Here is a 14,828-nt window from a genome sequence, read left to right on the forward strand (position 1 = left end):
TGGTATTAAACTCCTGACCTCGTGATCCACCCGCCTCGGCCTCCCAAAGTGCTGGGATTACAGGCGTGAGCCACCGCACCCGGCCGAGGTCCTGTATTAAATGAAGACTTGCCAGCTCCTATAACATAAGGCATTAAATGTTCCTACAACTTGCTCCGCCGGGCTGGCAGTGAACAGGGCTAAAGCCTCGACTTCCTCAGAGGTGAAAAGGTAAGCAAACATTCCGACCTCCCCTAGCCTTGCTCTCGGATTGGTGCTGGGCCCGGCTCCCACCGCCTATCCCGGCCACATCCGTCATCTGGACTGCTAATACACTCATTAGCATAAAGATTCCTCCGAAGACCTGGCGCACGGGGCTGAACCGGAGTCTGTCCCTTTAAGGAAAAGAGGGACAGCCACTCTGTCCCTAAGGGCACTCGGCACTGCATTTCCTCCACACGGGCCACGCTGTAAACACGCTGTTCCGTGTTAATCCACCCTCCCTCCTCAATCCCGACACGGGGATCCCTGGAGTGAACAACGCGCGGGGTCCCGGTGGGCTGCGGAAAGGTTTGGCCTCTTCGCGTAGCAGGCTCCTCCAGGCAACCTCTCGCCCGAGGCGGCGGCGAGCTGCAAGCTAGGTGGAGCCGGCTGCGCGGCGGGACCCCAGCGCCCTGGGGCACGACCCTGGTGCTGGCGCCAGGGCGGCCGCGGGAGGTGGCGCGTGCAAGAGCGGAGAGGTGCGCCCACCCGGGCCCCGGGCGCGAGGGGGGCGGGGCTTGGGCCGCCGCCCGGGGCCAGGCTCGCGGGGGTGGGCGGTGCTGGGTCTGCGGGGGCGGGCGAGGGGCGGGGCGCGCGCGCGGGCTCCGAGAGGGCGGGGCGGCGACGCGGGGCGGGCTCTGGCGTCCTGAGTGTCACACACGCGGCGGCTCGGGGGGCGGAGGCAGTGGCAGCGACAGGCGCCGCCGGGACGGGCACGGGCGCGCGGGCGCCGGCTGCCTCCCTCCGTCGCTCGCTGTCTCTCCCGGCCGCATTCTCCTCCGCTGCGGGGCCGAGCTCGCCCCAGCGCTCGCAGGAAGGAAGAAGGGAGCCGAGGACGCCGAGAAGTTCCCGCGGCAGCCGCGGATCCCGGCCAAGGCGGAGGCTGCGGCTCCGACGGGGCAGGAGCGCGATCCACGGCGGGGGGCGTACGGCCACAGGGTCCGCGGCGTGGAGCGCTCGGACCTTCTGCTCTCCCCCGGGCCGTGGGCCGGGACCCCATGAGACGCGCCCACGAGGGGCGCGAGAGCCCTAGCTCGGGCGGCGCTAGGCGGAGGGCGGTGCTGCAGCTGCTGGAGCCAGAGAGCTGCCGGCAGGAGGCGGCGGCGGCGAGAACTTGAACTTGGCGTCGGGAGCGGGCGCCCCGGACGCCTCCCGCCGGGGCCGGGGCGCCGAGGGACCTGCGCCGCAGCGCTGCCCCCGAATGGCCGCGGCGGCGGACCGGGCTCCCGCGCCGCGGCCCTAGGCGGCCTCTCGCCATGGCCAAGTGGCTAAACAAGTACTTCAGCTTGGGCAACAGCAAGACCAAGAGCCCCCCGCAGCCGCCGCGGCCAGACTACCGCGAGCAGCGGCGCCGGGGCGAGCGGCCCTCGCAGCCCCCCCAAGCCGTGCCGCAGGCCTCCTCTGCCGCCTCGGCGTCCTGCGGTCCGGCCACTGCCTCCTGCTTCTCGGCCTCTTCGGGCTCGCTGCCCGACGACAGCGGCAGCACCAGCGACCTCATCCGCGCCTACCGCGCGCAGAAGGAGCGAGACTTCGAGGACCCCTACAACGGGCCTGGCTCGTCGCTGCGCAAACTGCGCGCCATGTGCCGCCTGGACTACTGCGGCGGCAGCGGGGAGCCAGGCGGGGTCCAGCGCGCCTTCTCGGCCTCGTCCGCGTCGGGCGCGGCGGGCTGTTGCTGCGCCTCCTCGGGCGCGGGGGCCGCCGCGTCCTCGTCCTCGTCCTCCGGCTCTCCGCACCTCTACCGCAGCAGCAGCGAGCGGCGGCCCGCCACGCCGGCCGAGGTGCGCTACATCTCCCCCAAGCACCGCCTCATCAAAGTGGAGAGCGCCGCGGGCGGTGGGGCCGGGGACCCCCTGGGGGGCGCCTGCGCGGGCGGCCGCACCTGGAGCCCGACGGCCTGCGGAGGCAAGAAACTGCTCAACAAGTGCGCCGCCTCAGCCGCGGAGGAGAGCGGGGCCGGCAAGAAGGACAAGGTAAGGTGCCCCTTGGCCTCTTCCCGAGGTTCCAGAGCCACGGTGCGCACGGGGAAACCGAGGTACCCACCGCTGTGGTGTCGAGTCTCTACTTCAGCTTCGGCCTAGGACCCTGGGTCGGGGCTGGCGTGCTGCTTCCCGCTTCTGCCCCCTCCCGCGCCCATTTCCTGGGACTGGCGGCCTCCTCACCCCACCTCTTTCGCCGCTGCTCCCAGAACGTCCCCTCTCTGAGCCCACAGCCCGAACGAGAGCGCCCGGCCCAGCCTTGCCCCAGGAAGACGGACCCAGCCAGCCTTTGCGGCTGCCAAGGAGTAAAGTCAGAGTCAGAGCTGTCTAGGACTTCAAAGAGCTTTGACTCCTGACACCCCTTACCCCAGCCTCCACTCTCCGCTCACGCTGTAGGTGGGGAACTGAGGTCCAGAGCAAGGAAGGGACTCGCCCAATATTACACAGCATTCTTGGTGGCAGATCCGGACCGGCTGTCTCCAGCGTGTATATGTAAATCCCTCGCGGCTGCCCTGCTCGGCCCTGCCCCGCCCCACCCCCAGCTCCAGGTTTCCAAATCCGGGCTGCCTGGTACCGGAGCTGCTCCGGGAACCTCCACGCGTGCTTTTCCGGTTGAAATGCGCTGCCTGCAAGAGCGCACCTTATCGAACCCGTCAGTTCCTCCCGCTGCGCGCGGGAGGGGGTCAGCCTATCAGGCCCGGCTGGAAGGAGACCCCACCCCTCCTATCCTCACCTGCTTCCTTCCTGACCTCACCTCTACCTCATAAGGTCCCAGGAACACGGGGGGACTTTGTGACAGCCCCCTTCCTAACGCATTAGGCCATCTAGATCCCTCCCTTTGAAGCAGACGAGTTAATTACAGCCAGACTAGGCCCCCTCCTCCCCCTTCACACTCCCCCCTTCCCCCATAAAATAATACTTGTTCTGTCTACTTCTGGTGGAAGGCAGTGTTTTGATTAAATCTGAGGCCCGGTGGGAGAAGGGCTCCTTCCTTCTCAGCGCCCTGGTGCGTGGCTGTTGTTCTCCCTACCTTCTTCCCCCAAAGGTAAACCTTTGCCCAGGCCTGGGCTGGGGGAGACTGATTAAGAGTCTGACTTCCTTTTAGACTGAATGTCCAGACAGGAGGGAGACAGGCTCTTACCTGCCAGCTGGTGCTTGGAAAGGGATCTTTTTTGTTTGCCAGGAGAGAGGAGGAAGGGAATGTCCCTTCTCTAGTTTTACTGCCTGGCCTCCTCTCCCCGAGGTCCCCAGAATATCCCCTCCCCTGTTTGATCTGCATGGGCAGTCCGTGGAGGATCCCACCTCTCCCTGGAGGCAGTTTGGGGCACGCCTCGGAAGCTTGGACTCTGGGTTTCTAAAGCACCTAGGATGCCACACCTAGATGACAACTAGCTGGGAGCCAGGTGGCTACCTAGGAGCTGCTTTGGGAGAGGGGGCAGATTTCCCTGGGAGCCACCGGGACCCTGGGCTTGTGTTTGATCAGTGAGGGAAACACCAGATAGGCTCGGTGCAGTCTTATGCATGGCTGAAGCTTGGCTTGGTGCAGGCACTGGGGAAACCTGGAGGTCTTGGATATAAAAGGCACGAGAGGGTCACCGCCAACTGCGCTGGACTTTATGCATCCTCCTTGTTACCCTGCAGCCACACCCCAGGTGGGCAGATCTCCTTTCTCTTCCACTGCTAGTGGTTCAAAACTTCAGTAAACATTTTTTCCCAGTTACAGTTAAGACTGTTTCAAACACTGAGGAATGATTTGTTTTATAGCCAGGATGTCAAGATGTTTAAGACTTGACTTCTTTTCATCACCAGATATTTCTTACGGATCTTCTCTGTGTCCTCCCCTGCTGGGTGCTGGAGCAGGGACCCTCTGCAGTGAACGCTATGACAGAGGCCATAGTGGCGTGATGGTGATGAGTGCTATGATAAGACCTTGTGTTACAAGGTTACAGGAGGGATGAAGGGCAAGGGAGAGGTTGGGGGATGTGGCATCAAGGAGTGCACCTTGGAGGCAGGGCCATTATTGTGAGGCAGGGGTGGTCACCATCGTTGGCTGGAGAAGAGCCCTGTGCTTCAGGGAACTGCAGGTGAAGTCCCTTGTGGCTGAAATTGAGAGGTTAAGAGTTGGGCAGGGCCTGGATCAGGGAGGACCTTGTAAGCTAAGCACAGAGGGGGCCTGTGAAGGGATTTAGCTGCGAGAGTGTGGTGATCAGATATGGTTTTTTAGAAGGTCTCTCTGGGCTCCTTTTCACCTACTAGGTTGTGACTGTGAGACCTTTGATCTTTTGAGAAGTTGTCCAGATGTTCTTTCTACCCAGGAGGGAGGAGGCAGCCAGGGAGGGTCAGCAGGGCGTTATAGTGCAGCGATCCTCAAACTTTAGTGCACCTAGAGGGCTGGTTACAACAGATTGCTGGGGCCCATCCTGCAGTGTCTGATTGAGCATGCCTGGTGGGGGACCTGAGTGTTTGCATTCCATCATTTCCCAGGTTGAGGGGAAATGGCTGAGGGTCCTGGGACCATGCTTTGAAAACCACTCATGCAACAGTGGCTTCTCCTTAACTGTCCCTCTGGGTCTTCTGGTCAGGGCAGCCTTGGGATGCAGAGACTCTGGATGCCCTTGTTTCTGCCATCTGTGTGTGGCTACCTCCTGATCCTGGGCCAGCACACCTCCACCCCATCAGGCAGTCAGGAAGCAGTTGTTTTCACATTATTTCCAGCCAGACAGCTTTTGGGAGGCCAGGCACACTGTAGATCCAGCCTTCCTTCTGCCCCTCACTCATGGATCCAGGAAAACCCACGTCTGGCACCTCATTTAGCCTTTATCCATTGTTAGAGGTCTCACTCTGTCACCTAGGCTGGAGTGCAGTGGTGCAGTTATGGCTCACTGCAGCCTCAACCTCCCAGGCTCGAGCAATCCTCCCGCCTTAGCCTCCTGAGTAACTGGGGCCGTGTACTGTCATGCCTGGCTCATTTTTTTATTTGTAGAGGTGAGGTCTCTCTGTGTTGCCCAGGCTCCTGGGCTCAAGTCATCCTCCCGCCTTGGCCTCCCGAAGTGCTGGGATTACAAGTGAGAACCACAGCACCCTGCCCACTTTCCCATTTAGAATTATTTAGAAGAGAAACTAGCCTTACTCTACTGGTTTCTCCCCTAACATAGCCCACTTTTTCCAGCATTTACTTTGTGCTCAGAGATGTCTTGGTATAAGTGTGAGTGAGGAGGGAGGTAATGAAGGATGCAGGAGACTTGTCCATGATCTCTGGCCTGAGCCCCTGGAGGAGATTGACAGGAATTTCATCCTTTGTTTCCCAGTGTTTTTATCTTGGAGAATTTGGGAAGATTGTCACCTAGGAGGTGGCTTTGCGCTGGATCTAGAGTTGGAAGTGGAATCTCAGCTCAGGGGAGAGGGTGACTGCACGTTGCAGGAGTGCTTATGTGTCAGGGTGTGTATATGTAAGTGTATACGTGTGTGTGAACATAGACGTGTGTGTATGTGTATAAAATCTCAATGTGGGGCCTGTTCTTGGAAAGCAGCATGTTCATGCAGCTGGGCCTTGTTTGGGGAATGAGAGATGACAATGTGAGTGAGGTAGGGGCTTGAAGTTGGACCCCACAGGGGAGACCTTGAAGGTTGTTGAGCCAGGGAAGGGATGTACTCAGAGCAATGGTGGAGGGACATCCAGGCTATAAACAGCTGCCAAAATCCGGGGAAAATAGGATCAAGGTTAGGGGACAGTTGTTGTTCTGGTGAGAGACGGTGAGGGCCTGAGCTCCTGGGATGAGAAAACGAAACTGGAATAGGTAGACACAGTATTCCTTCAAGTTGTGCTTTATAAAAAAAAAATGATGACAAAAGAGGCCAGTTACTTTGGTAGGTCTCCTTTTGTGCAGCCAAACAGGTCTCATCCAGTTATATTTTCTGCTGAAGTCTTGTTTCTTTTACTATAATTAAATAAATGTTGTTTCCACCATAAGTCAGGAGCATCATGACATCAGTTTTCCCAGGTTTTAAATACATACTAATGTGTACCAACACTTTATATTTTGTCAGCATCCAGAGTTGAGTTAAATAACACTTTTCCATAGTTACAGAATAAATAATATCATGTCTAACTTTTTTTTTTTTTAAACATTCAGCAAACAGTTTCTAAACTGCCTGCTAGGCAGAGGGAATTCAGAGAGAAGTAAGTGGTGGCTAACTTTCCAAAAAGGAAGCTTCTCAGTTTGCAGTTGAATACCAGCTTCTCCCGGTCTAGTCAGGGAGACAGATACAACCAGAGAGACACTATCACAACCCAAGGAATGCCAGAAGTGTGTGCAGAGGGCCGGGAGGGCCTGAACTTGGCTGGGAAGCCAAAGAGGGCCTTCAGGAGAAGGTCACTCTTGAGCTGAGTGTAGAAGGCTGAGTGGGAATTCCCAAGGCAGGGGAGTGGGGAAGAGGGCTTTTCATGCAGAAGGAATAAAGCAGCCTGTGCCATGGCCTGGAGGCTGGAGAGGATGGCTGGGGGCAGCAGGGCAGGTGTGGCGGGAGACTGCAGAAGGAGGTTGGAGCCCACAAAGGGAAGAAAGTCTCATGTGCCTTGCTGCGGAGTTGTGAATTATCATTTGTCCTGTTTCACATAAAATCATTGATGTAGGGCTTGGTTGAAGCCGGGGTCAAACATGAGTTGTCAGTCATTCCCATTTGATGAACAGCCACATTCTCCAGTTCTTAAAATGTCATTAATGAAAAGGTCAGGGTCGCACTTGATAGCTGTGGTTTGGCTTGGGACACTTTCCCCTTTGAAGTCCCATCCCCTGAAAGCAGTGTGAGAGAAATGCTGCGTATCAAATCCAGTTTTTCCTGGTTGATTCCCCAGAAGGGAAATACATTCTCCAGGCTTCATAGTAACCACTCAATCGGTCATTTAATCCTCACCGTCCCACTAGGAGAGGCTTGGGTACTGTATTAGCTGTTGCTACATAACAAATCACCCCAAAACGCCGGTGGTTTGATTGTGGGCCATGCTGTCTCTATCGTAGCTCTTCAGCTCTGCCACTGTAGCTTGAAAGCAGCCATAGACAATATGGAAATTAATGGGAACAGCTGTATCCCAATAAGACTTTATTTACAAAAACAGGCAGCTGGCCTGTGCGCTCTAGCTTCCAACCCCTGCTTTAAATGATAAGGTTTTATTATAGCCACGAGCCTGCATATCTGAGTCATTTTTCTGGTCTCAGTTGGGCTCACTCATGCCTTTGCAGTCACTGGGGGTGGGGTGGGTATGCAGCCCTGCTGATTCTGGCTAGGCTTGCTTACGTGTTTGGTGGGCTGGTTTAGGATGGCCTTGGGCTGCAACAATTCAGCTCTGTTCCGTGTAGTCTCTCCTCCTCCAGCACATGTTCATATGATGGCAGCAGGGTTCCAAGAAAAAGCAGGAACGCATAAGGTCTCTTGAGGTTGGAAACTGGCATGCTGACCCTTCTAAAGCAAATCATAAGACCAGCCACAATTCAAGGAGAGAGGAGGAGCTGCAGTGTCCCATGGCAAAGGGCAGGGATACAGGCAAGCCATTAATTATGGCCTTCAGTGCCATCATCTACCTTATCCCCATATTCCAGATAAAGAAACTGAGGCTTAGAGAGGTTGATGACTTGCCTAAAGTCACACAGCTGCAAAGTGATAGAGCAAGGATCACACCAGTGCGGTCTTGAGTTCAAAACCTATATGCTTCCTCTATTTTCCGTGGTTTCAATGGAAATAAGCAGTATAAGACTTGGATATTTACTGGAATATGTGTTACATGTCTCCTCCTCCCCTTTATTTAATGCTACTCTTCTTGCATCCCTCTGCCCTAATTTCTCTGCTTTCAGCCTTTGCTTTGGTGTCCCTAGAAGAGGCCCTAGAGCTGGCTTTTCTGTTTCTCTGTCTCCCATCTGCCTCAGAGTTCCAGAAATGAGATGTTAATGCAGCACTTGAGTTATTTTATAGAGAAATTCTGAGCACAGAGTTGGCACATCCCAAGGGACAGCTGCACAAAACGTGAGTCTTGTAACTGTCATGTCTTCTCATTCTAACACCAAGCATTCCTTCCCTTCAAGGATTCGCCAGGCTGTGTGTGCTCTGTTTGGAGGAAGAGACTGGTGGTACATTGGCCCTGATCAACAAAGAACTTAAGTTTCCTTGAAGGAGATCAGGTGACTGTCCTCTCTAATCTGACAATCTCAGAACATGACTGATTACCCCAGGGCTTAACCCCCGTGACTTGACCCTATCCTCTCTTTGCCCCCAGAGCATTTCTGACCCATAAAAATTAGCTTTAGAAGTCAAATCTGAAACAGCTGTGGTTTCCTCTGATCAGTCAGCAAGGTCTAACTTGCCTGTGGTCAAGCCTTCCCCTGATTAGTTTAGCTTGTGCTGGGAGATCCCAGAAGTGGTGGCCTGCGGGGAACGGGTAGGTCAGGCTTGGCCCTAGAAAATAAACTGGGACGTGTGACTTTCCAACAGAGCTCGCATGCTGGCTGGCTGACAGCAACACACCCTGTGGCTTTGTGAGGTTGGTTGATGGTGGCGGTAGGGGTGGTGCATTTTCTATTTCTTTTTTTGAGACAGGATCTCACTCCTGTCCCCCATACTGGAGTGAGTGGCACGATTACAGCTCACTGCAGCCTCAACTTCCCAGGCTCAGGCGATTCTCCCACCTCAGCCTCTCAAGTAGCTGGGACTACAGGCACATGCCAGCACACCCAGCTAATGTTTGTATTTTTTTATTGCCCAGGCTGATCTCAAACTCCTGGGCTCAAGTGATCCGTCCGCCTTGGCCTCCCAAAGTGCTGGGATTACAGGTGTGAGCCACTGTGCCCAGAAGGCTGTGCATTTTCCGCAGGACAAAGGTGGTGGTCGTCTCTGACTTCATAACTTTCATTTGGCCTGTGCTGACTGGGGGATTGCTGTATGCAGGCCACCGTCAGGAGCTGTGTGGATACAGGGATGAACCAGGGCGTGGATAGTGCCCGCCCCTGAAAAGCTTATCTTTTGGTTGAGGACACAGGAACCAAAGTTGAAACCCACATCTGTATGTCAGAATTTATCTGTAAATAAAGTGGTGTGGGTGAGCCAAAAGCCATCTTGGCACAGAGACTGTTCTGGGCAGGGCCTTGATTTCATGGAGCCACAGGAGATGCAGGGTGAGGAGGAGGTATTTGAGTAAAAAAAGTACAATCACTTGAATTAAGGGAGTTTTCCACTACAGTAATAGCTAATGCTTTTATTATACATACTCTGAGCTAGGTGCAGTTCTGTGTGCTTTGTATGTAACTTTACTCCTCACGACAGTCCTTTGAGGTAGCTACTACTGTTGCTACTTCTATTCTCATTTTTACATATGAGGAAACCAAGGCACAGACAGGTTAAGTCACTTGTCTAAGTCAGGTCGGCCAGGCGTGGTGGTTCATGCCTGTAATCCCAGCACTTCCTGTAATCCCAGCACTTTGGGAGGCCGAAGTGGATCACCTAAGGTCGGGAGTTGGATACCTGGCCAACATGGTGAAACACCGTCTCTATTAAAAATACAAAAATTAGCTCGGCGTGGTGGCACACGCCTGTAATCCCAGCTACTTGGGAGGCTGAGGTGGGAGAATCGCTTGAACCCAGGAGGCAGAGGTTGTAGTGAGCTGAGATCGGGCCACTGCACTCCAGCCTGGGCACCAGAGTGAGACTCTATCTCAGTAAAAAAAAAAATAATAATAAAGTCAGACAGCCAGTAAGTGGCAGAGATGAGATGTGAAGCCAGATCCAGCATCTGTTTGTAACCACTGTGCCATACTATCTCAAGCTGCACAATCCCATGCCTGTATTTGCTCTATTGTCTCTGCCTTATTTGTGGCTTGACTTACTCTTTGTAAAATATCCCCTCTGTTGGCATGGTAGAAGTGACTGATTCCAACATTTATGTAAGTATTCCACAGCTTAAAGGGCACTTTCACACCGGTAATTTGTTTGCTTCTCAGAGCCACTCTGTGAGGAAGGGGCTGTAATCTCCCTTTTGCAGATAGAGAAACAGAGGCTCATGGGGAGGAGTGCATTCTGCCCTGCCTCACAGCAGAGGCAGAGCTGGTGGCCAGTATGTGCTGTGTGTGTTGACCTTGTGTTGAGGCCAGTGCCCTTTGTGCCGGGGTGGTGTGGAGGTGGCGTGGCCGAAGCTGGAGTCTACAGGAAGGGTGACAGCCTGATTGATTTCCGCTTCTTCCCATGTTTTGATTCTGAAAGACTTTGCTGAGACCATTAAGGAGCATCGACAGAGGACCTTGCTTCCACAATGGAATTTTCCTTCCCTTCCTGTTTGGTATTTTCCAGTAATATTTCTATTAGTGTTTCACTTTCAGCGGCACTAACTTCCTGAGGGTTTGAGCTTTCCTAACTCCTGAGGCAGGAAGAACTGAATTTTCCTCTAAATCATTCAGTTCCTTTCCATTTTCTCCAAGGAGAGCTGTCTCTGGATTTCCCATTATGCTGTAAAGGAAGGATCTTGGAGGTGGGTCCAGGGGATGGAGAGAGAATTAGAGCCCTAGCGAGTGACTCAGGCCTGGTGTTTTCCAAGCAGCATGTAATACTCCTGGTCAGAAAGGGGCTTCCCTTGGCCGAGGAGGGGAGAGTGACTCGACAGGTGGGTGGGTGGGTGGGGGAAGCGGATCCCCTGGCCCACTGCGGGGCCTTGACTTACAGCCTGGACCCAGAGTTCCCAGTGGGGCTGTGAGAGCCCATGCCAAGTCCTTTCTTCTCATTCATTCATTCGTTCATTCAGTAGACATTGTTGAGAGCCTGCTATGTGCTGGGGATTGTTCTGTTTAGGTGCTGGGAATAGAGCCACGAACAAAGTAGATAAGAGTCTATGCTCCCCTGAGCTTGCTCTCTCGTGACAGGAGTCAAGTAAATACAGTTACGTCAGGGATAGGGACTGTGGAGGAAAGTAAAGAGGAATAAAGAGGCGAGGGCAAACATTAATTTGGGGTGGGATGCTTTTTATGTGGGTGCTCAGAGAGGGCCTTGCTAAAGCTTGTGATGGCATGAGCCACCCCGCTCTCCGAGGAGGGCATTCCAGGCAGAGGGAAGAGGAACAGTGCAGAAGCCTGAGGCAGTAGCATGCCTGGGTGGTTCAGGGAGCAATGCAGAGATCTACATGACTGAGCGGAGAGGAGGAGGTGTGAAGGCAGCTGAGGGCTGAGAGGTGGGGGGCAGAGGATGTCGGGCCTCACAAGCATTGAAGAGGCCTTCCTCGCTAACCCTGCATGAGATGGGGGCAGCAGAGGGTTCTGAGCAGAGGAGCCAACCACGCATCTGACTTGGGTTTTTAAAGGGTGGCTCTGGAGATTCTAGAGCAGAGAGGGCACCAGCCGGCAGACCACTGGAAGCAGGGCTCTGACAGCAGGTAATGAGAAGAGGGCGGATTCCGGTGTGTGGTGAAATTGGGCCTCAGGATTTCCTGACAGAGATGAGGGAGAAGAGCCAGGATGGCTGCAGGATTTTGGTCCTGAGCAGCCACTGATGAAGTACATTCAGCAGCTGAGGCCTAGGGGTCCAGAGTGCGACACGCCCTGCCCTCTGGGGCCAGGAGGTGCCTGAGATCCCGGGGAAGAAATGGATGGTCCTCTGTCTGGGTCTGTGGGAGGAAATGGGGAAAACGGTCAGGAATAGGAGGACTTATTGGAGATGGGTCCAGAGGAAGGTGTGGATGGGGCATCCAAGATAGAGGGGATCCCATCTACAGTGGCTGAGATTGGAAGGGGAACTCTGCTGTGTGCAGTCAGGGGTGGCCAGAGCTTGGGGCATGCCATGGTGTATTTGCCAGGGATAGAGAAAGATGGCAAGGGGCCGGGCCCTGCCTGCCACTGGTCTGAAATTGCCCCAATACTCCTAACTCAAAAGAGGCCACCTGCTATGTTGCATGGCTGAGCTGGGCACCACAGGAGGGTGGAGACAGTGCAGTGATTAAGTCTCCAGGGACAGGGCTGGAGCAGCCACTGTTTTGCTCAGCAGAGCATTTCATTGCTGGCTGCTTCTGATAGGAAGTGGTACCTTATATTGTGGGTTCACTGGTACATGGGCTATGGGGAGAATGCAAACAGAACTAGGAGGAACGAGAGTTTGCAGGTTTCTCCAGGCCACGGCTAAATTCTAAAAATGAAAATCATCAGAAAGTTCTTAACAGTGAAACTTGACCATTTTGTTGGACGTGCACTCCCAGAAAGCCAGACAGCCGGGTAATCCCTCTGGTGCATTCCAAAGCCACACATGTGATTGGGGACTGCATGGCATTTGCGGAATGGCGCGGTGCCTACCTGCCCTTTGTGGGGCCCTTGCAAGTTGTCTGTGCTCTGAGCCGGTTCCTCAGAAAGGGGCCAGCTTGCATTTTGAGCTGTAGTTCCACATTTATCTTTTGACTTTTTACCCCTTATAACAAAATTATGACAAGTTTGGTATAGAAAATAATAAGTAAGCAAAACTCAGAAACCAACCCTAATTCTGTAATTGAAAGAAACCACCATTAACATTTTACTACTTTTTCATCTAGCCATTTTTCAGTATATATATATATATATATATATATATATATGTTTATTTTTCCCTCCACAAAAATTAAGTGATACTGTCTATTTTTTTTAAACGTAAAGACATGGAAAGATGTCTACAATAGCTTAAATATTTAACAACTGTAATTTAATAGCTGCATTGTATTCTGTTCATATGTTAGGCTTTTCCTCGTTTTCACCAATTTAACAGTGCCGTAATGAACATCTTTGTAACTTAATTCTTTGCATAGATCTGTGATTATTTCCTTGAGATTGATTCTGAGAATTGTTGGATAAGACAGTAAAAAGTTTGATACATACTTTCAAATTGTGTTCTAGAAAGACCTTACAAGTTGACACCTGTTTTACCCTTCTCACACAATCCTGGGAATTCTAATGCGAGTTAGTTGCATTTGCAGTTTCCTGGATTCCTGGTGCAAATGTATGTTGACCATTTGTGTTGCTTTTCCAAAACTGTTTATCATCTGTTCATCCTTTTCTGCTGCAGAGTTTTCTTTGTTGATTTGTAAGAACTCTTTGTGGATTAACAATGGCAGCCCCTTGCCTGCCATTTGGGTTGCAGAATATCTTTTAAAGTTTGTAATTTGCCTTTTGGTTCTATATATGGCAATTGTTGTTGGTTACAATGAATTGTTTTCTATTTAATCAGTCTCCACCTTCATGATTTCTTGAGCATGCTGCTGAGAAAAGTCTTCCCGTCTGGGCACGGTGGCTCATGCCTATAATCCCAGCACTTTGGGAGACTGAGGCGGGTGGATCACATGAGCTCAGGATTCAAGACCAGCCTGGGCAGCATGGCAAAAACCCATCTCTACTAAAAATACAGAAAATTACCTGGGTGTGGTGGCATGCCCCTGTAGTCCCAGCTACTTCAGAGGCTGAGGCACGAGAATTGCTTGAACCCAGGAGACAGAGGTTGCAGTGAACTGAGATTGCGCCAGTGTACTCCAGCCTGGAAGACAGAGCAAGACTCTGTCTCAAAAAAACGAAGTCTTCTCTACTCTAGTATTTATATTTTCTTCTAATACTTTGATGGATTTTTTTTTTTTACATTAAAATTTCCATCCCCCTAGAGTTTGATTTCATTGTATGAGGTAAGGTTGTCATCTTATTTTCCAAATGGCTAGTGTGTTTCTGGGCACCCTGTATTGCTTGCTCACGATCTTCAGGTACCTTTTGAAACTTAAATATTTTGACTCCATCTTGCCCTGACAGTGTTTAGGTCTCATCAGTGATTATGATAATGATGATGAAGGCCTGTCTTTATAAAATGACCCCTTTCTTCTGCAGATACCCGTGCGCTTATTACACATTCAACTCCTGACATCTGAGAAAAGTTAACTAGGTATTAACTAGGGCTTCATCTTTACCCACCACAGCAGAATGCCAAACCTGCTGTGGTGGGTGGGATGTGGCCAAGACAGCCTTGTCTTGCCTCTGGTGGAGTCGGCATCCTCCTCTAATACTGGAGGCTGGGCTGTCTAGGTGTATTTGAGGCAGTCACGGTGGTCTGCCCTGCCCATGTGGCTTGAGCCAAGCGAGTGTTTCAGTTTTCACAGAGTGGGTATAGTGTTCAGTCATCCAACCATATTCCAGCACTGGGCTATGGAACAATCAGAGACAGTTAAGCCTGGGTGCTCTAGCTGAGAGCCCAGGAGTGGGTATTGGAGAGGGAGGAATTCATTGCCAGCGTAGACAGGCAGGTAAATGACTCCCTGAGCAGACAAGATAAGCATTTGGGCTGAGGTGGGTGTGGCTGGTGGGAGAGTTCAGAATGGGTAGGATTTGAAGGTGTGGCCTGTGTGGGCCCCACGATTTTGGTCACTCAAATTTTTTAACACCTGCAAAAAGTCCAGGTGATGATAATTCACCAAGTTCTTCCTCTGCACCCCACCGTTTTCTGTCCACCATCAACCCAGGTGTCCCGTGTCTTCAATCAGTGAGAGATTTTTTTCCAGACCACCATAGCCTGTTTCTCTTTTTCTGGCTCATGCTGGTGTTAGGAAAATCCATCCTGCAGTGTTTGCTGTGAGGTTGATGACAT

The 14,828-nt window shown here is 52.7% G+C and overlaps 1 protein-coding gene across 1 annotated transcript in view; it reads left to right on the forward strand.

Moving 5' to 3' along the window:
- Positions 1-941: 941 nt before the first annotated feature.
- The window catches only part of SHB (SH2 domain containing adaptor protein B), a 151,931-nt gene continuing 138,044 nt past the window's right edge, over positions 942-14,828 (forward strand). Inside the window, exon 1 of the mRNA XM_055293640.2 lies at positions 942-2,213. Coding sequence (XP_055149615.1) covers positions 1,497-2,213 — 717 coding nt within the window. The 5' untranslated portion in view covers positions 942-1,496. The remainder of the gene's footprint in view (positions 2,214-14,828) is intronic.

This window comes from Symphalangus syndactylus, chromosome 9, assembly GCF_028878055.3.
Source record: "Symphalangus syndactylus isolate Jambi chromosome 9, NHGRI_mSymSyn1-v2.1_pri, whole genome shotgun sequence".
Classification (NCBI taxonomy): Eukaryota; Metazoa; Chordata; class Mammalia; order Primates; family Hylobatidae; genus Symphalangus; species Symphalangus syndactylus.